Source organism: Podarcis cretensis (assembly GCF_951804945.1).
Source record: "Podarcis cretensis genome assembly, chromosome: 6".
Taxonomy (NCBI): Eukaryota; Metazoa; Chordata; class Lepidosauria; order Squamata; family Lacertidae; genus Podarcis; species Podarcis cretensis.
Window position 1 is genome coordinate 8,766,267 of NC_137175.1, and position 20,804 is coordinate 8,787,070.

Genomic DNA, 20,804 nt, shown 5'->3' on the forward strand with positions numbered 1-20,804 from the left:
CTAGGCTCTGTGGTATAACCCACAGCACCACCCACGGTGCCTGGAAAAGGTAAAGGTAAAGGGACCCCTGACCATTAGGTCCAGTCGTGACCGACTCTGGGGTTGTGGCGCTCAGAAAGAGCAGGGCAAAAAAGTCGTGGAAGATTGTGCAGTTGGAAGGGACCAGGAGGGTCATCTAGTCCAACCCTCTGCAATGCAAGAATCTTTTGCCCAATGTGGGGCTTGAACCCACAATCCAGTGATGAAGAACCATGTGCTGTACCGACTGAGCTATACCAGGGCCCAGCTGGTAAATGTGGATCAGCCCGTGGTGCTACCATGACTCCAGAACCAACTGTACAAAACAAAATAAAAAAATTCCTTCCAGTAGCACCTTAAAGACCAACTAAGTTAGTTCTTGGTATGAGCTTTCGTGTGCATGTACATTTCTTCAGATACACAACTGTACAAAGTTATATTCCCTCTAATGAAGTGTGAGGCAAATCACCATTGCCCTGATTGACAATTAGTTTTTAAAAACAAAAACAAAAAACCCCACAAACCCCCAGGGAGAACACACAGCGCTTAGAGAATTAACCAAAAATAAATAAATAAATGAAAATGAGCAAGGTAGAATTTTTGAGACACCTCAGCAAAAAATATAGTTTTCTTCTTCACAAAACCCTTTAAAAGCAATTATGGGTTGAGGTGGTGTTCAAACCTCAATTGAGGAGCTGGATCGTAAACCTCCATGCCAATTTGCATTGAGATCACACATGCTCCAGGGAAATATCAGATTGCAGTGTTTACGTTCTTAATCTCTCCCCTGAGCTGTGATGGTCTGGGGATAAACTGATGTTTGGGCATGAAACACACAGAACCGAATCCTGGAGAGGAACTAACTGCACATCAATAGATTTGATATCTCCGCCATAAAAAACAGGCGTCGTTTTACTACATCTTTGAAAGGCTTCTCTCTTTGATACGGCTGAACTGGTGTGCAGTCGTGTCTGCACCTTGTTTAATCCCAGTCACTCATGACTCCAGGGGCAAATAATCTTACAAGCAAAACATCCATTTTCCCCATCAGCGCTATTGCACTAAAGTGGCACAGGTGGAAGAACACTTAGCCTCTAAATAAGATTTTAAAAAACAAAAACCCAAAACATACTTTCCACTATGTTTTAGATCATGCATTTTAGACAATTATTGCATTGCAATTATTGCGTTGCAAATGTTTTTCCTACTGTGAAATAGACTTCAGCTTGCATAACGGAACTTTCCCTTCCTCTCCCTGCAGCCAACTGCCCCCCTTTGGCCCTCAAAATCTGCTCAGAGGGTTGGAGGGCACCTCTGGACAGGGGCGGAGGAAGGGGGTGCAGTGGGGGCGGGCCACCCCAGGTGCCTTCACTGGGGGGGGGGTGACATTTGGCAGTTGCGGGAGGAGGGTGGTGCGCTGAATGTCCGCAATCGGCAGCTTGCTCCTCCCCCATGGGCGGCTTGCTCCGCCCCTGGCTGCAGGGTGTGTGACCTCTCTGCGCACCCGAGTGGCTATCCCGTGCCTGGGTGGGCACCCTCCGCACCCCACTGCCCTCAGGAGCACGAATATATGCTCTGCTGCTGCCTCTGGAGCAGATTTTGAAGGTGTGAGAGGAGAGGAAGAGGCAGAGCTCTGCATGTTTAGCATTGTGGGTACAACCCAAAGCAGTGAGGTATAGACACACATAGTCAGTTTGGGCCAGGCTGATGTTCCCTTTCTGAAGTTTAAATGACAGCCACCAAAACAGGACAGATAAGCCGTGTGTGTGCATGCACACATGTGCATATCAGAGAACTGTGTGTTGCTCACCCTCATCAGTGTCACAGTCGTGACAGAAATGGTATTCCTGACATCCACAGCCACATTCCGCAGAGTGCTGATATGGTTGTATATACCGCAAAACACCTGGGGAAGAAAGCACATTTTCCCAGCGACAAAATATTGTGATCCAAGAACAGTTGTACCTTGGAAGTCGAACGGAATCCATTCCAGAAGCCTGTTTGATTTCCAAAACACTCAGAAACCAAAGCGCGACTTCTGATTGGCTGCGGGAACCTCCTGCAGCCAATCGGATGCCCCGTCGGACATTCAGCTTCCAAAAGAACTTTCGAAAACCATAGCACTCACTTCTGGGTTTCAATCGTTTGGGAGCCAATTTGTTCGGGAGCCAAGGCGTTTGAGAGCCAAGGTACGACTGTACTGGGAATATTTCTTGCAAACTGTGAATGAATGTAAATAAACACATCTGTAGGAAGTGGCGGAGGAAGGGGGCAGGGGGCCGCCCACCCCGGTTGCCATCTCTGAGGGGGTGACAAGAAGGCACCCCGTGGGAGACTCCCCCCACCACTCCTGGGCACGGCAGCGCAAACCGCCACCATCACGCTGCCACAGCTGCATGCGGAGGATCCTCCACTCGCAGTTGCACCCTCCGCCACCGTCCGTACGGTGCTTGAGGATCCCGCCACCATTCGTATAGGGTGCGCGCATGCATGCGCCGTACATAGTGGTTTGCCCCGCCCCTCGACATCCCACACTGGGTGGCAGTTCTCCTTCCTTCGCCCCTGTCTGTAGTTAAAAAGGTAAAAGGCCCCTGGACAGTTAAGTCCAGTCAAAGGCGACTATGGGATGCAACGCTCATTTCACTTTTCAGGCCAAGGGATCCGGCGTTTGTCCACAGACAGCTTTCTGGGTCATGTGGCCAGCATGACTAAACTGCTACTGGCACAACGGAACACGGTGACAGAAACCAGAGTGCACGGAAACACCGTTTACCTTCCCGACGCAGTGGTACCTAGTTATCTACTTGCACTGGTATGCTTTCGAGCTGCTAGGTTGGCAGAAGCTGGGGCGGCGCAACGGAAGCTCACCCTGTCGTGCGGATTCGAACTGCCGACTTTCCGATCGGCAAGCCCAAGAAGCAGAGTGTTTAGACCACACACCCCACCACACAACCAATGAGTAAGACCTATGTGGTTTTTGTGCGGAAGAAGAGGAAAACCTTTATTAAGTGTGCAGAGCACCCTAGAATTCATGTTTTCTTGGAATGCCGAAGAAGCCACAGTCAGCTTTATATACAGAGAAAAAAGAGTCAGGTGATTCTTACAGGGAACATGCCTTTAGATCAGCAGTACTGTAAAAATGTTTCAGAGGCAGGCAGCATGGATGCTGTTAGGAAAACATTATTTAAGAAACATATAGAAGTTCCTGGAAGCTTTAAAGAGGGTTCCAGAATTTTCTTTAGTGTGTAGGAGAGGCACTCTAGGCTTGATTGGTGTCAGCTTAGGATAGAGGGGGGTTTGCCCTGCCGGACTTAAGACTTTACTATGAATCGGCAGCTTTCTGCTGGTTGAAACACTGGCTACTTCTTGAGAACACTGACATTTTGGACCTGGAAGGGTACGACAATAGTTTTGGTTGGCATGCATATTTATGGTATGACAAGGTAAAGGTGTACAAAAGTTTTAAAAACCATATTGTGAGGAAAGCATTGTATAACGTTTGGATTAGATATAAAGATCTGCTGGAAAGTAAAACCCCTAGGTGGGTGTCACCAATGGAAGCTAGGGAAGTAAAAAAGCTTAATATGGACTCTAAATGGCCAAAATATCATGAAATTTTAGAATATGATGGTGAAAGGGTGAAACTTCAGAGTTATGAGAAACTAAAGCCTAAGGTTCGAGATTGGTTGCATTATCATCAGATAAATGAGACATTTAAACAGGACAGAAAAATAGGATTTCAGAAAGAGAAGTCAAAATTAGAAACAGAACTGTTGGAACCCAATACTAAGAATTTATCAAAAATGTATAACTTGCTGTTGAAATGGAATACACAGGATGAAACGGTGAAATCAGCTATGATTAAATGGGCACAAGATATCGGTCATGATATTATGTTTGCTGACTGGGAACAGTTATGGACCACCGGTATCAAATTTACTGCATGTAATGCTTTAAAAGAAAATATTATGAAAATGATCTATCGGTGGTACATGACCCCAGTCAAGCTTGCAAAAATTTATCATTTGCCTAACAATAAGTGTTGGAAATGTAATGAGACTGAAGGCACTTTTTACCACCTTTGGTGGACCTGCCCAAAGATTAAAGCTTTCTGGGAAATGATCTATAATGAAATTAAGAAGGTCCTTAGGTGGACTTTTCCTAAGAAACCAGAGGCTTTTCTCTTGGGCATGGTTGGCCAATTGGTGTTAAAGAAGGATAGGATTTTCTTTATGTATGCCACCACAGCAGCAAGAATTCTACTGGCAAAGTATTGGAAGACGCAAGAACTACCTACTCTGGAAGAATGGCAAACAAAGGTGATTGACTTTATGGGACTGGCCGAGATGACGGGCAGAATCCGTGACCAGGGGAAAGAGACAGTGGAAGAGGACTGGAAGAAATTTAAAATATATCTCAAGAACAATTGTAAAATTGACGAATGTTAAGATGTCAGGGGGTAAGAGGTAAAGAAATTGCAGCAGTAATCAAAAAAAACTAAAGGAACTTTTATGAAAGGGAATTAAGATAATGGACCTAAGGGTTGCTAAAGAATCACTAAACAAGAATGCAGGGATGGGGAGGTATGGGGAAGTCATAAGAAAGAAGGGTATGAAACGATCAGTTGGAAATTATGTTGTTTTGTGGTACTTTTGTTATCTGTTTGAAAAACGAATAAAAATTATTATAAAAAAAAAAAAAAGATTGGTGTCAGCTTGGGGTGCAGATAAAGGGAGGAAGTTGCAGGCTGCAATTTGCGCACGAAGAAAGCACACACACACACACACACACACACACACACACTGTCAGCACGCACACTGACAACAAGGTTGGAAGTAAGACAATGTGTGCTGCTGATACTGTGAGTTTTGCTGTGTCAGGATTGTTAATTACTGGACTGAGATTATACCATGCTGGAGAGATCAAGAAGGAATGTAAATAGCCTGTATACAATAGTAACAGAAATGCTTGTGCAACCAGTCAAGCAATAAAGAAACTCTTGACTGTGAATTTGAATATGACTCCTGTTCTTGTCTTCTGCCTCCGGAGAAAACTCTGCTACAAACAGTAAGAAGTGGTTTTACCGAGGTGCCACCACACTAGCAGAAAAGTGCAGCGGAGGTGTGTGGGCGGTAACCTCTAATAGATGCATCCGACTCTGTCAACAGTTCAGAGTAGACCATGCATACTGCAGGGTCTCTGATGCACCACTGATCTGAGAGATTCCAACCTCTCAGAGTATCATAAAAAAGGTAAAGGTACCCCTGCCCGTACGGGCCAGTCTTGACAGACTCTGGGGTTGTGCGCCCATCTCACTCAAGAGGCCAGGGGCCAGCGCTGTCCGGAGACACTTCCGGGTCACGTGGCCAGCGTGACATCGCTGCTCTGGCGAGCCAGAGCCGCACACGGAAACGCCGTTTACCTTCCCGCTGGTAAGCGGTCCCTATTTATCTACTTGCACCCGGAGGTGCTTTCGAACTGCTAGGTTGGCAGGCGCTGGGACCGAGCAGCGGGAGCGCACCCCGCCGCAGGGATTCAAACCGCGACCTTTCGATCGGCAAGTCCTAGGCGCTGAGGCTTTAACCCACAGCGCCACCTGCGTCCCTCAGAGTATCATAGGAGCCCTTAAAAGAATTGGAGTCAAAATGGCAACCTACAGCCAAGTGTGAGCGTTCTGCGGCCCTCCAGATGTTGATGGACTTCAACTCCCATCAGCCCCAGCCAGCATGATCGACGGCCAGAGATGATAGGAGTTGTGCTCCAGCAACATCTGCAGGGCACCATGTTGGCTGCTCTTTCCCTGAAGCATGGGTGCAAAGTGTTATTGCTCCCTCCAACAGCAAACTCAACTGGTTTGTGCCAACAGCATTTGCAGTTAAGCACAGGGCCACAAAGAAACAAGAGGAGGAGGAGGAGAAGAAGAAGGAGGAGGAGGAGGAGGGGGGGGGAGTTTGGATTTGATATCCCGCTTTATTACTACCAGAAGGAGTCTCAAAGTGGCTAACATTCTCCTTTCCCACAACAAACACTCTGTGAGGTGAGTGGGGCTGAGAGACTTCAGAGAAGTGTGACTGGCCCAAGGTCGCCCAGCAGCTGCATGTGGAGGAGCGGAGACGCGAACCCGGTTCACCAGATTACAAGTCTATCGCTCTTAACCACTACACCACACTGGCAAGAAACTCCAGAGTTTGGGTGGGTGGGAATCATCCTGAACAGTCAAGACACAGCCCAATAAGGGCTATGCATGTTCAGTACCACAGAATGCTGAATGACTGTTGGGGAAAATTGAATTGTAGTACTGGACTTGACCACAAAGATCAACTAGGGCAATGCAGGAATCTTCCACCCAATGTGGAGCTCAAACGCACATCCCTGAGACCAAGTCTCATGCTCTACCAACTGAGCTATCCTAGTCTATGGGAAACTGAGGAGAAGGGAATGGAGTAACCTGCAGGAGGGCATGGCTGGGTGGACTGGCAAGCACAATGAGGAGAACCATTTTGCACGGCAATGTTTGGTTGCCAGTGCTACCTGCAGGGTTCTATCCAGGAGGACCCAGTGGGTGACTTCTGTTTTGCCTGCACACATGATATGAACAGCTGGAAAAAGAATAATTTTTTATGAAGTCACACAAGGATATGTCAACTGCAACTAATCCAGAATTTGGCAGCCAGGCTGGTGACTGGCCACCAAAAGCTTATAACACCGGTCCTGAAAGTCCTACATTGGCTTCCAGTACATTTCCGAGCACAATTCAAAGTGTTGGTGCTGAACTTTAAAGCCCTAAACGGCCTCGGTCCAGTATATCTGAAGGAGCGTCTCCACCCCCCATCGTTCAGCCTGGACACTGAGGTCCAGCACTGAGGGCCTTTTGGCGGTTCCCTCCCTGCGAGAAGTAAGGTTGCAGGGAACCAGGCAGAGTGCCTTCTTGGTAGTGGCACCTGCCCTGTGGAACGCCCTTCTGTCATATGTAAAGGAAATAAACAACTATCTGACTTTTAGAAGACATCTGAAGGCAGCCCTGTTTAGGGAAGTTTTTAATGTTTGATTGCTGTTTAAAATTATTATTAATATTCTGTTGGGAGCTGCCCAGAGTGGTTGGCGAAACCCAGCCAGATGGGTAGGGTATAAATAATAAATTATTATTATTATTATTATTATTATTATTATTATTATTATTATCTGTTCTAGTGAGCAAGTTGCTCTTTTCTCTAAGGTAGGCAGAGGCACTATGAGAAAGAGGATGGTACTGAGCTTTGGCAACATTCTTATGGTGTTAAGAAGCTGTTTGAATGAGCTTTTGGGTATTACTCTTTTAAAAAAGAATCCCGCCTCTCCTTTTCTCCATGTGAAGAGACTCCTTGGGTTTTCAAGACCCAGCTTTTCAAAAAAAGAACAACCCCCCCCCCCACCGCCTTGGCATCTTCAGGATATGTTCCACCTCCTTATTAGTAAGTAAGTATTAGTAAGTAAGGATATGTTCCACCTCCTTATTAGGCATAAGGGGAAACGCTGAGCCCCTTCTGGGTTTAGAGGATTCACTTAGATCAATCGTCTCATCCACAGCACGTGAAATCTGGTTGGTGGTCTCAGGCAAGGAGTTGTGGGTTTGCGGAAAAGGAAATCAACGTGTGGCCTTTTCACTCATTCAGTGGCTTCCATAATCTCCAGCACAAGAGTTCGAGGTCCAGTCATGATGAGGCTGCTAATGGTCTGATAGTCCAGATGTAAGACATACATCCCGTTCACAGAATAGACAAACTGGCAGACCTAAAAGGAGGGGAAAGAAGAAGTTACACCACATTTTTCTTAAAAGTGAATTTTTAGGGGATCTCAATCAGGTGGAGTACCTGTGGGGGTGTCCAGAGCTGTGAAAAGCCAGGTGGGTGGGTAATAATAATAATAATAATAATTGAAGAAGAAGAATTATAATCATCATCATTTCACAAAAAGCAGGGAGATTTCTCAGGGAGATTTAATACTTCTCCGGAGAAGCCACCAAATTCTGTCAGAAGTGAAATTCAATGAAAATTCAGAAAGTCTTGCGCAAGCAAAATCTTATACACATGCCTAATCTGATAGAAGCAGTCTTTCAAGAAACTCTTTAGCTCCAAAAAACCCCCACAAACCACCAAAGTCTGCATTTGTATAAGCCGCTCCTTTCTCCAAATAAAATAAAATAATAAATAAAGCCTCTAAGTAGCAGAGCCACCGGCTCCCCTCATTCCAAAGGAGCTGATCCTTAAGGAGGAGCTCAAAAGCCATTTATTTTGGGTTGAGTGCTCTCAGGTGGCACCCATCGCCTTTCGTGCTCGAGTAGACAGAGAGGATTTGCTTGTCAAATTCACTCAGCTCCTTTTCCCGCGATCAGCTGACAACTCATCCATCAGCTTCCAGGTGCTGCAACGAGGCTCCTTCCACCCAGCTTTGCACAACAGCCAAAGCATCTCAGATATAGGCAAGCTTTCAGTCTCCATTCTGACTAGTGCTGGTCCAAAATTTCTCAGAAGGGCTTTCAGCCAAATGAATGGCATTCAGGTCCTGCTGAGGGACTTCCTATAGAGTCATAGAGTTGGAAGGGACCCTGAGAATCATCTCATCCAAGCCCCTGCAATGCAGGAAAATGCAGCTGTCCCGTATGGGGATCAAACTTGCAACCTTGGTGTTACACCATACTCTAAAACTGAGCTACCAAGGCTGATGTATAGGGATCTGGTTGACTAGATAAGACTGGTACCTTCATGCCAGCAGCTGCAGCTGGTCCTCCTGGATCCACAGCCTGGATGTGGCATGGCTGACCTCCACGGACCACAAACCCCCAGCCAACTGCGTCGCCCACAATCTGCAAAAAAAAGAGGGATGGCATTTGCAATTGTTCTTTTTTTTTTCTTCACCCCAGTGTTGCAAAAATGCTCAGCCTTGGGCAAAAGCAAAGGTGACAGTCTTCTTCCTTTTGCTTTTACAAGGCTAAAACTCCACCATTCAGCAGTTTGGTGGGAAAGTGGCAGCAGGGGACACCAAGTCAACAAGCCCCCATCTCACACCTCCTGAGGTGTGAGACTTCTGGTTTCTGAATAAATATGATCAAAATATGTGGAAGAGGTCCTGCTACCCCTTACAGATCTGTAACACAGGACCCGTGAGGGAAAACACAAATGAATGCAGCAGGTCCAGAGCTATGCACCGAGTTGGTTAAGTTGAAATTAAAGTTGTATGTATAATGGATTCAAACAAGTGAATAAAAGGTGAAGGGACCCCTGAGCATTACGTCCAGTCATGGCCGACTCTGGGGTCGCGGCGCTCATCTCGCTTTATTGGCCGAGGGAGCCGGCGTACAGCTGGTCATGTGGCCAGCATGACTAAGCCGCTTCTGGCGAACCAGAGTAGCGCACGGAAATGCCATTTACCTTCCCGTCGAAGTGGTACCTATTTATCTACTTGCACTTTGATGTGCTTTTGAACTGCGAGGTTGGCAGGAGCAGGGACTGAGCAACGGGAGCTCACCCTGTCACAGGGATTCGAACCGCGGACCTTCTGATCGGCAAGTCCTAGGCTCTGTGGTTTAACCCACAGCACCACCTGCGCCCCAAAACAAGTGAATAGAAATGGTCAATTGCATTAAAAATAAAAAGATGGACAAGACTGCCTGGTTCTTGCTCTTGAGTGAACACAGAGACTAAGCTAGTCATTTTAGAGTGATGTGGCGGAAGTCAACCTCCCATTAAACTGGTTTCTGAATTCCTCTGACTTTGCACACATGTGTCCAAGGACAGACGCTCAAATTAGAAGCGTATTGGAGGGGAGGGGGAGAAAAAGGCCATCTCTCAAAGGGCTTCGCCTGATTGAAACAAGTGAATGAAAAAACAACAACAAACAGGTGGTACAGGAAGGAAGGGAAACTAACCATGAAAACGACAAAAAGATGTACCCACAAGACTCGGGGAGTTGAAGGACAGGGCAAGTTCAGAAGGGAAGAAATGGCACGCCAGGAAGAGAAGAGAATGTCTTTCCTAGCCAGTTTGAAAAAAAAAAAAAAATCAAACACCACATTCTGATGGCTCAGTGACAGAGCGCACGTTTTGCCTGCAAAAGGTCCCGGGTCCAAACTCTGGCATCTAAAGATGAGGGAGCAGAGGTGATGGGAAAGACTCCGGAGATCTGCTACCGAGCAGATTACACAAACATGGGCCCAACGTCTATGGCAGCTTCACATGACCTGCCCCGTGACCTTTCCACTCTGCATCTCGCCCCCTTTGCAGAGTGACGCAAGGAAACTCTGATGCTGCTTAATCCAATGAATGCAGCTGCAAGGAGTCAAAACAGTAGTTTCTTTTTGCCGCGGCAGATGCACCCTCCCCACATCATATCCCCAAAACCGCACATTCTCTTCCTACATCAGACTCCTTGCTTTCAAAAGAGCTATCAGCTTCTATACTTCTTAGCACCTTCTTCTGACCCGCAGGAAAATACGGCGAAACCCAACCCAGAAATGCACATTAAGTAGGGCTACCATACATCTGGAATTTCTCGGATGTGGTCGGGAGTCGTCTGTCGACAATGTCATCCGGGCAAAATTTTGGAAAAGCGGCTAAAATGTCCAGGGAAATCCGGGCATATAGCAGCCCAAATGAGAAGTGTTGTGGGGTGTTTTTTTTTTTTTGGGGGGGGGTATTTTTCTAAACAATTGGTAAAAATCTTCATTTTCGTTTGGAGATTTTGCAACAACTTTGCCCCCAAAAGCTCAAGGCACAGATTTTCACTTTTTGAAATATGCCAACCCTAACAAAAATGTGCAAACAATAAAACAATGGAAGTTATAAGAACTTGGCCACGATAAGGAAATTTTGCCCATGGTATGACTATTTTTTACCTACCCATTTCGACTCTCTGGCACCCTATCTGCATAACCTAGCAATTCCAAAATAAGTGCTTTTACTCTTGCAAGATTGAATGTATTGCCCTCGGTTGTACTTGAGGGACGATTCCAAAACAGATTCCACACGAAAAATGCTTATGTCCCTGTGGAGATGGCAGTACCAAATCAGTGGCGCATGCCCTTCTGGCTTGCACTCTCTATAAAGACTTGAGGAATGAGGTTATCACCCCTCTTTTATTGTCCATTCTGGGTCGCCCAGCCACTGCCAATGTCCTTTCTCTTGGCAGATGAGCAGGTGACAGCAAAGGCTGCAGGGTTTTTAGCTGGGGCAATTAGAGTAAGATCCACTCTATGACTATTGATTTTGTATCTCATATTGTTGTTTTATTGCTATGATCGACAGCTGATACAAATAAAGATTCATTCATTCATGGAAGTTATAATTAAAGCCCAGAGGCAAATTAGATGTGTAACCTTTCTACACACACAAACACACACACTCCAGTTACTCCAGAGAAGCCCCATTGGTTCCAATTCGAACACACCAGTATTGCTGTGTTGCATCACTTAAGGGTGCTTTGCCTTGGGACTTCGGATTATTTTGTGGGAGGGATGCTAACATATCGTGCAACTTTAGGCTTGCCCAGTTAAAGGGCTCTGTACTGTAACAAGGAGGATTTAGCAATAATCCCAATGTAACATTCTGATGACCAGCTAACAAGCTTACCGTCAGCGTTTTCTTGATGTACGGTGCCCCAGGGGCCAGAAGCTCCTCATTGGTGACAGGCCTCTTTAATACTTGCATGGAGGGGAGGAAAAGGAAAATGACAGGTCTTACCTAAAGGTCAATTGTTCGAAAAAAGAGTAACATAGCAAAGTGAACGGGGAAGTGAACCAGGAATGTTAACCAGATACGACAGAGCTTATTTTTCTTCTTCTTCTGTGTGCAGGTGGTTCTCAGCGGGGAAAACCCCACACACAGGAATGCGCAACTGAGTCCAGGTCCAAAATAATTTGTGGAAGTACAAACAGATCTCAGCAAGGACCAACCTCAGCCTCTCCAATGTTTTGCTTTGAAAAAATGAAATGCAATGCAAAATGCTTCGTGCGGACGGCTCTTTGGAAGCGGAACGAAGGGGATTTGCTGCAGCTGTGGTGCTTGCAGGCTTGTTTCTGTTCGTTTGCTGGTCAGTGTGGTGGGCTTGGCGTGATAGAGAGGACTCTCTTGTCACGTGGAGGAGCAGATAAAGAAGAAAACCAAAATGGAAAAGGGGATAGAAGAAGAAAGATTTGGATTTGATATCCCGCTTTGTCACTACCCTAAGGCGTCTCAAAGCAGCCAACAATCTCCTTTCCCTTCCTCCCCCACAACAAACATTTTGTGAGGTGAGTGGGGCTGAGAGACTTCAGGGAAGTGTGACTGGCCCAAGGTCACTCAGCAGCTGCATGTGGAGGAGCGGGGAAGCGAACCCGGTTCACCAGATTACGAGTCCACCGCTCTTAACCACTACACAACACTGGCTCTGTGGGTGTGTGGGTGCTTGCTAGTGTTGCCATACGCCTGGGAAAACCTGGACACGTCCTCTTTTAGGGGGGCAACATGCCCATCCAGGCAGATTCTTACATTTTAAAGTAAATGCCTGGTTTGGGGGGGTCAGTTGTTGTTGTTGTTGTGTTTCCCCCCGCAGCTTTCCCCAGCTCAGGCTGTCCTCTTTTTTGTTCTTCAAGACATGGCAAACCTAGTTAGCACATTTAAGAGGCCCAATCCAAAGAATCTTTGTTTGGAATTAAACCGTCAAATTCTTAGGATTATAAGCAATATTCTAGGCTCTGTGGCATGATGATGACCAGAGTGGCTGGGCCAACCCAGTCAGATGGACAGCATATTATTATTATTATTATTATTATTGTTGTTGTTGTTTAGTCGTTTAGTCGTGTCCGACTCTTCGTGACCCCATGGACCAGAGCACGCCAGGCACTCCTGTCCTCCACTGCCCCCCACAGCTTGGTCAGACTCATGCTGGTAACCTCGAAAACACTATCCAACCATTTCGTCCTCTGTCGCCCCCTTCTCCTTGTGCCCTCCATCTTTCCCAACATCAGGGTCTTCTCCAGGGAGTCTTCTCTTCTCATGAGGTGGCCAAAGTACTGGAGCCTCAGCTTCACAATCTGTCCTTCCAGTGAGCACTCAGGGCTGATTTCCTTCAGAATGGAGAGGTTTGATCTTCTTGCAGTCCATGGGACTCTCAAGAGTCTCCTCCAGCACCATAATTCAAAAGCATCAATTCTTCGGCGATCAGCCTTCTTTATGGTCCAGCTCTCACTTCCATACATCACTACTGGGAAAACCATAGCTTTAACTATACGGACCTTTGTTGGCAAGGTGATGTCTCTACTTCTCAAGATGCTGTCTAGGCCTGTCATTGCCCTTCTCCCAAGAAGCAGGCGTCTTTTAATTTCGTGGCTGCTGTCACCATCTGCAGTGATCATGGAGCCCAAGAAAGTAAAATCTCTCACTGCCTCCATTTCTTCCCCTTCTATTTGCCAGGAGGTGATGGGACCAGTAGCCATGATCTTCGTTTTTTTGATGTTGAGCTTCAGACCATATTTTGCACTCTCCTCTTTCACCCTCAATAAAAGGTTCTTTAATTCCTCCTCACTTTCTGCCATCAAGGTTGTGTCATCTGCATATCTGAGGTTGTTGATATTTCTTCCGGCAATCTTAATTCCGGCTAGGGATTCATCCAGCCCAGCCTTTCGCATGATGAATTCTGCATATAAGTTAAATAAGCAGGGAGACAAAATGCAGCCTTGTCGTACTCCTTTCCCAATTTTGAACCAGTCAGTTGTTCCATATCCAGTTCTAACTGTAGCTTCTTGTCCCACATAGAGATTTCTCAGGAGACAGATGAATATAATCAATATTATATTATTATTATTATTATTATTATTATTATTATTATTAACCTCTCCATTACTAACCTCTCCATTCTGAAGGAAATCAGCCCTGAGTGCTCACTGGAAGGACAGATTGCGAAGCTGAGGCTCCAGTACTTTGGCCACCTCATGAGAAGAGAAGACTCGCTGGAGAAGACCCTGATGTTGGGAAAGATGGAGGGCACAAGGAGAAGGGGGCGACAGAGGACGAGATGGTTGGATAGTGTTTTCGAGGTTACCAGCATGAGTCTGACCAAGCTGCGGGGGGCAGTGGAGGACAGGAGTGCCTGGCGTTCTCTGGTCCATGGGGTCACGAAGAGTCGGACACGACTAAACGACTAAACAACAACAACAAATTATTATTATTAGCATTATTAGCATTGCTCACCAGATTTGGGGTTGCATTCCACAGCTGGCAGGAACCCCAAACTCGGGGAGAGATTGAAATAGGGGTTGGATCCCCCAGCCAGTGAGGTGACGCTGCTCCTTCGAACCGCTGAGACTGTTTTGATTTCTTTATTGGGCTGAACTGAAAGAGACAAAGGGAAGTTGGGCTGAGGCTGGTGGAGCAGTAACCCGCTGGTGCTAATAGACCAGCCTCTGCTGCTACAAACCATACCCCCATACCCTCCCAGACCCAGCAGCAGGCTGCCCTAGGGCCCACGACAGCCCCCAGAGTGCTCCCCACAATTGCCGCCATCACCCACAGTTACCCACCAGACAAGAAGCTGCAGCTGTTGTGCTCAGGGTTGAGCTTGCGGAGGCAGAAGGGGCTGTCAGGACTGTCCGAAAGGGCCCTGGAGGAGTTCTCGCTGAGCAGCTCCGCGAGACGTCTCCTCCGGCGGAAATTGATGCGGAACTGATAGAGGAGGTTGCCGTCATAGAAGTGGTGCCGGCCGGCCACTGAGGAAAGAATGGGTGTGTGGGGAGGGAGCAGATTGAGGGCTGTGGTTCTTCCCATCCCACCCCAAGAATGTGGGCAGAGATAGGATTCAGCAGTCTTCCGTCAGCAACCTGGGAGTTGGTGACAATTGTTCTCAGCGCTCGCTCTCTCTCACACACACAGACTGCAATAGCTCCTGGTCCATCTCTGGGGACAATCTGAAGTACTTGTGTTTACATTCAGGGTTCGGGATATCCAGATGGAATGCCTGCCTCCACATAAACATCCCCAGAAGGTTTATGTTCACAGCATCTCTGTCAGGTGCCTCAACCATCTGAGGTGAGGTGTGTATGTGTATGAGAGAGATGGGCTTCTAGGTGGTGGCACCCTCGTAATAGAATTTTCTCCCCACAATGGTTTGCTTGGTGCTGACTTTGTCATCTTTTTGGTATCAAGAGGACCCCTAATTTCCCCAGACCATGTTTGATGCTGCTTTAATTTGCTCTTAGTTCCCAGTTGTCAAAGCAATGATTCTTCAACACCAACTTCATTGGACTCGTTGTTCGGATGCCTGATTATCATCTTCCAAAGCAACTACTCTATTCCAAATTTAAAAATGGAAAGTGTAATGCTGGAGGTCAACAAAAGAGGTTTAAAGACTCTCTCAGGGCAAATCTAAAAGAAAATGTAGCCTAAACACCGACAATTGGGAAACAATGGCCTGTGAGTGCCCCAACTGGAGGACAGCCTTTACTAAAGGTGTCATGGGTTTTGAAGATGCTGAAACTCAGGACGAAAGGGAGGAACACGCTAAGAGGAAGGCACCCTTGGCAAATCCACTGTGATCAACTCCCACTCAGAAACCTATGTCCCCACTGTGGAAGGACGTGTGGATCCAGAATTGGCCTCCACAGTCATTTATGGACTCACTTTTAAAAATGTGTCCATGGAAGACAATCTTACTCGGCTACGAGAGATCGCCAAAGAAGAAGAAGTTCCTAATTGCACATTTTTAAAATCAATTCTAACTTTGTGCTTTTATGTGCCTGCAAATCTCCCTTAGAAAAACATGTTTTGGAAAATAACAAAGAATGGAAAATAACACTGCTTTTCTTAGCTACACTCTTTTGCGCTCTGCCCCTTCTCTAGTCTTTGGTTCCTGTTGGCCATGCTGTCTTCCAGTTTCTAGCCAAGAGCCAGGATAGTTCCCCTTCCCCCTCCCAACTCCTCCTCATCTGACAGCTGCTGCTTTTCCAGTCTTTCCGCCCAACTTCCTATTCCTTCCTTCCATCTCTCATAGCCTCCAGTATGCCACTGATATCTCCAATGTATAGGGGAAGAACCTCAATTTGGCCACAACATCCTGCTTTGTATTCCTAATTCCTGTATTCCTCTTGTTCTAAGAGGAGGCTGGAGATCTTCCCCTGGGTGTATTCCACCATGTGTGTTGCTTTGGCCAATTTAGAGAGTGCCACCTTCCAGGCCAACCTTTCTCAACCTGTGGGTCCCCAGATGTTGTTGGACTACAACTCCCATCACCCCTAGCTAGCAAGGCCAGAGCTCAGGGATGATGGGAGTTGTAGTCCAACAATATCTGGGGACCCACACGTTGGGAACAACTGTTCTAGGTGATATGCTCTAGCCATTACACCGCACTGCTCTTTGGCGCTTCTGGCTATCCTAGGCATGTCCTTTGCCCCTAACCTGCCCAGCAGGTAACAACCCGATGCCCTCCCTTTTCTGCGATCTCCTTCTTCATACCGTGCTGGATAATCCCATGTTCAAGGAGGACTTGGCAAAGCTCAGCGGCTTCTTTCCGGTTTGCTGCCTCTCCTTCCTGGACCAACCAGTCGATCATTTCACAGGCCAGAAAAGTCCTTTGGTACTTCACTGAGTTCTCCTCTCTGACTTTCAGGATCGAGTCCTCTACGCTGATCAGCCTAGGATCAAGGAAGCACATGGCAAAGGAACAAGGTGAGCAGATCAGCATATGGATTATTGTCAAGCGGAACAACTATCATTAAATTACAGCAAATCTAAAATTATGGTGTTTTCAAAAAAAAGAAGGAAACACAAATGGAGAATTAATGGTCAACCTATTGACCAGGTAGCAACTTTCAAATACCTGGGAATAACTTTTCAGGAAAGGGTCTCGTGGCACCAACAGATGAAAAATGCCATTGCCAACGCAGGAAGGGCCAATAAAGCCCTCACAAGATTTTTTCACGGGAAAGGGGGTAAATACGTTCCGGCGGCCTCCCATGTTTTTGCTGCAAAAATACTCCCACAACTCACTTATGGAGCCCAGGATTGCAGTTTTAAAAATTTTGCGCCTATGGAGGCATTTCAAGCAAAATTCTATCGGTGTTTATTGGGGATCCCCCCCTGTGTATCTAATATAGCTGTTCGCTTAGAAGTTGGACAACCACCCGTTAACGCGCGGTTGTGGATTCTAAAGATACACTACTGGTTAAAACTTATTTTTCCCCCGGCCGGTTTGGCTCCCTTAACACTCTTAGACACCTTTCATTCTACCTGGAAGGCTTCCCTGTTTGAAAAGATAAGAAGCTTGGGATTCTCCCCACAGATCTTGATAGCGGCAGGATATGAGAGAGCCAGAAGTCAAGTGCTCCAACGCATTAGGGACATAGAGCTGCAATGTCATATGGGCAAAATGGATAAGTATGCCACAATCAGAGACTTTGGGAGAGGGTTCTCACCCGCAAATTATCTGGCTGATTTACAAATACCTAAGTACAGACATTCCTTTACCCTGGCCAGATTTAACGTTCTGCCCTCTGCCCTGCTGTTAGGCAGATACGAGGGCAAACCATATGAGTCACGTGTTTGCCCATGTGGCTCACTGGAAGTGGAAACAAGTTTGCATGTACTGCTGCACTGTAGATATTACGAGGATCTACGCCTGACCTTTATTGTCCCAGTTCTACAAAAGCTTAAAAATGAGCCAGAACTCCAATGTATGAGAGGTTCCTGAAATCACGATCAATGTTGCTAAATTTTGTGTAGCCGCTATTAGGCGCAGGAAACAAGAGCTTTCCAATGTCAACATGCAGGCGAAGGCAAATACTTAATTTTATTCATGCTGTCTAATTTTAAATTGCTGTTATGGCCTAATCTGTATTGAAATTGTCCTTTGTTTTTTCCGATGTGATGCTTCGCTGACTAGCTGTACGAGTTAATCTGGTCTGTGACCGTTTAATAAAATGAATGAAAAGATCAGCATATGCAGCTATTGCCATTTTAGGTGGCGCTGTGGGTTAAAGCCTCAGCGCCTAGGACTTGCCGATCGAAAGGTCGGCGGTTCGAATCCCTGCGGCGGGGTGCGCTCCCGCTGCTCGGTCCCAGCGCCTGCCAACCTAGCAGTTCGAAAGATAAATAGGGACCGCTTACCAGCGGGAAGGTAAACGGCGTTTCCGTGTGCGGCTCTGGCTTGCCAGAGTGACCCGGAAGTGTCTCCGGACAGCGCTGGCCCCTGGCCTCTTAAGTGAGATGGGCGCACAACCCCAGAGTCTGTCAAGACTGGCCCGTACGGGCAGGGGTACCTTTACCTTTAATATTGTGTATTTTAATGAGGGTGAAAGAGGAGAGTGCAAAATAAGGTCTGAAGCTCAACATCAAAAAAACTAAGATCATGGCCACGGGTCCCATCACCTCCTGGCAAATAGAAGGGGAAGAAATGGAGGAAGTGAGAGATTTTACTTTCTTGGGCTCCATGATCACTGCAGATGGCGACAGCAGTCACGAAATTAAAAGACGCCTGCTTCTTGGGAGAAAAGCAATGACAAACCTAGACAGCATCTTAAAAAGCAGAGGCATCACCTTGCCGACAAAGGTTCATATAGTTAAAGCTATGGTTTTCCCAGTAGTGATGTTTGGAAGTGAGAGCTGGGCCATAAAGAAGGCTGATCGCCAAAGAATCGATGCTTTTGAATTATGGTGCTGGAGGAGAATCTTGAGAGTCCCATGGGCTGCAAGAAGATCAAACCTCTCCATTCTGAAGGAAATCAGCCCTGAGTGCTCACTGGAAGGACAGATCCTGAAGCTGAGGCTCCAATACTTTGGCCACCTCATGAGAAGAGAGGATTCCCTGGAAAAGACCCTGATGTTGGGAAAGATGGAGGGCACAAGGAGAAGGGGACGACAGAGGATGAGATGGTTAGACAGTGTTCTCAAAGCTACCAACATGAGTATGAGCAAACTGTGGGAGGCAGTGGAAGACAGGAGTGCCTGGCGTGCTCTGGTCCATGGGGTCACGAAGAGTCGGACACGACTAAATGACTAAACAACAACAATATAAACAACAACAATATTGCGTAGGGTTTTTAAACATCCAAGCCATTCATTTCTCAAAGAAAAATGTGCTGGGAGTCAAGTTTATCTAGAAGCAGAAGCAGAGTCCAGAGGCACAGGTGCTTGTCACAGTTACCCAGCAATGGATGAAGGGAAGCCACTTTGCAAATTTTCAGAGGCAAGGCTGCTCAGCATTATGTCAAACTAGATGGTTTTAGGAGGGACGTGGGTGGAGCTGTGGTGTAAACCACTGAGCCTAGGGCTTGCCAATCGGAAGGTCAGCGGTTCAAATCCCCGCGATGGGGTGAGCTCCCGTTGCTCAGTCCCAGCTCCTGCCAACCTAGCAGTTTGAAAGCACATCAAAGTGCAAGCAGATAAATAGGTACGCCTCTCCCTCGGCCTGTAAAGCGAGATGAGACCACAACCCCAGAGTCGTTCGCGACTGGACTTAACTGTCAGGGGTCCTTTACCTTTACCTTTTAGATGGTTTTAAAAGAGGATTATACCAGTGGGTAGCTCAATTGGTTACAGCATGGTGCTGATCACACCAAGGTTGCAGGTTCAATCCCTGTATTAGGCAGCTGCATGTCCCTGCCTTGCAGGGGTTGGGCTAGATGACCCCCAGGGTCCCTTCCAACTGTACAATTCTATGATGCTAAGTTCTTAGAAGAAACAGCGGCTGATGGCTCCTAGTCAAGGTGGCCATGTTCTGCCTCCATAGCTGGAGGGAGCAATGCTTCTGAATACAGTTGTTGGAAGCCATAGGAGGCAAGAGCGCTCTTATGCTTGAATTCTGCTTGTGGGTTTCCTACAGCTTAAAAAAAAAAGGTAAAGGACCCCTGGATGTTTAAGTCCAGTCAAAGGCGACTATGGGGTTTCAGCGCTCATCTTGCTTTCAGGCCAAGGGAGCCGGTGTTTGTCTACAGACAGCTTTCCAGGTCATGTGGCCAGCAGGACTAAACCGCTTCTACTGCAACGGGACACCATGATGGAAACCTTCCCGCCTTAGTGGTACCTATTGATCTACTTGCACTTTGATGTGCTTTCGAACTGCTAGGTTGGCAGAAGCTGGGACAGAGCAACCGGAGCTCATTCCGTCGTGGAGATTCAAACCGCCGACCTTCTGATCGGCAAGCCCAAGAGGCTCAGTGGTTTAGACCACAGCGCCATCCACGTCTTGGGTTTCTTACAAGCATTTACTTGGCCACTGTGAGAACTGGATGATGGAATAGATGGGCCGTTGGCTCCAATGGGCTCTTCTTATGTTCTTACATTATGTCTGTAAGAGTGCAGCCAACATAACATAAGAAGGCATTCAAAACATAATATAAAAAGACATTTGAAACAGATCTCCTGGCTGTCTCCTCTTCTGTCTCATTCTGATCACAGGAATTAGCCATAAGCACTCTCCTGTCTGGCATTATCCATACGTCAAAAAGATTAAAGGTGAAATTCAATCTCGACTCGTACGATTTATGAAATCAAGCTGTTGACAAACACTCTCCATCTCTGTAGAGGGAGGTGGCAGAAATTCTGACGGGCCTGTAATCACTGATTCCCGACAAGCGCTCGAAAATTCAGTCTCCAGCGCCCCAGTTTGAGCCTTTTTTAGCTGCAATAAACCTACTTTTTGTGTGCAGAAAAACTTAAATACCCCCATAACCACAAGAGGGCGTGCTGGGCCTATGGAATATAACTAACAGCCGATTATATTCTCCCAAATTGCAGCGAAACAAAGCTTCTGCTCAGCTCTAGACTGTGGCTGTTTTATGGGAAGCA

At 46.8% G+C, this 20,804-nt stretch overlaps 1 protein-coding gene across 2 annotated transcripts in view; it reads right to left on the reverse strand.

The window, feature by feature from the left end:
• Positions 1 to 7,524: 7,524 nt before the first annotated feature.
• LOC307217787 (DEP domain-containing mTOR-interacting protein-like) overlaps positions 7,525 to 20,804 on the reverse strand; it is a 40,991-nt gene continuing 27,711 nt past the window's right edge. Inside the window, exons 4-9 of one of the 2 annotated variants that reach the window (XM_079979673.1) lie at positions 16,476 to 16,654; positions 14,549 to 14,734; positions 14,220 to 14,360; positions 11,622 to 11,692; positions 8,756 to 8,860; positions 7,526 to 7,788 (exon numbers count right to left, since the gene is read on the reverse strand). In XM_079979673.1, coding sequence (XP_079835799.1) covers positions 7,663 to 7,788; positions 8,756 to 8,860; positions 11,622 to 11,692; positions 14,220 to 14,360; positions 14,549 to 14,734; positions 16,476 to 16,654 — 808 coding nt within the window. In that variant the 3' untranslated portion in view covers positions 7,526 to 7,662. Of the gene's footprint in view, positions 7,789 to 8,755; positions 8,861 to 11,621; positions 11,693 to 14,219; positions 14,361 to 14,548; positions 14,735 to 16,475; positions 16,655 to 20,804 lie in introns of both variants that reach the window. The other variant, XM_079979674.1, reaches the window with a different exon arrangement.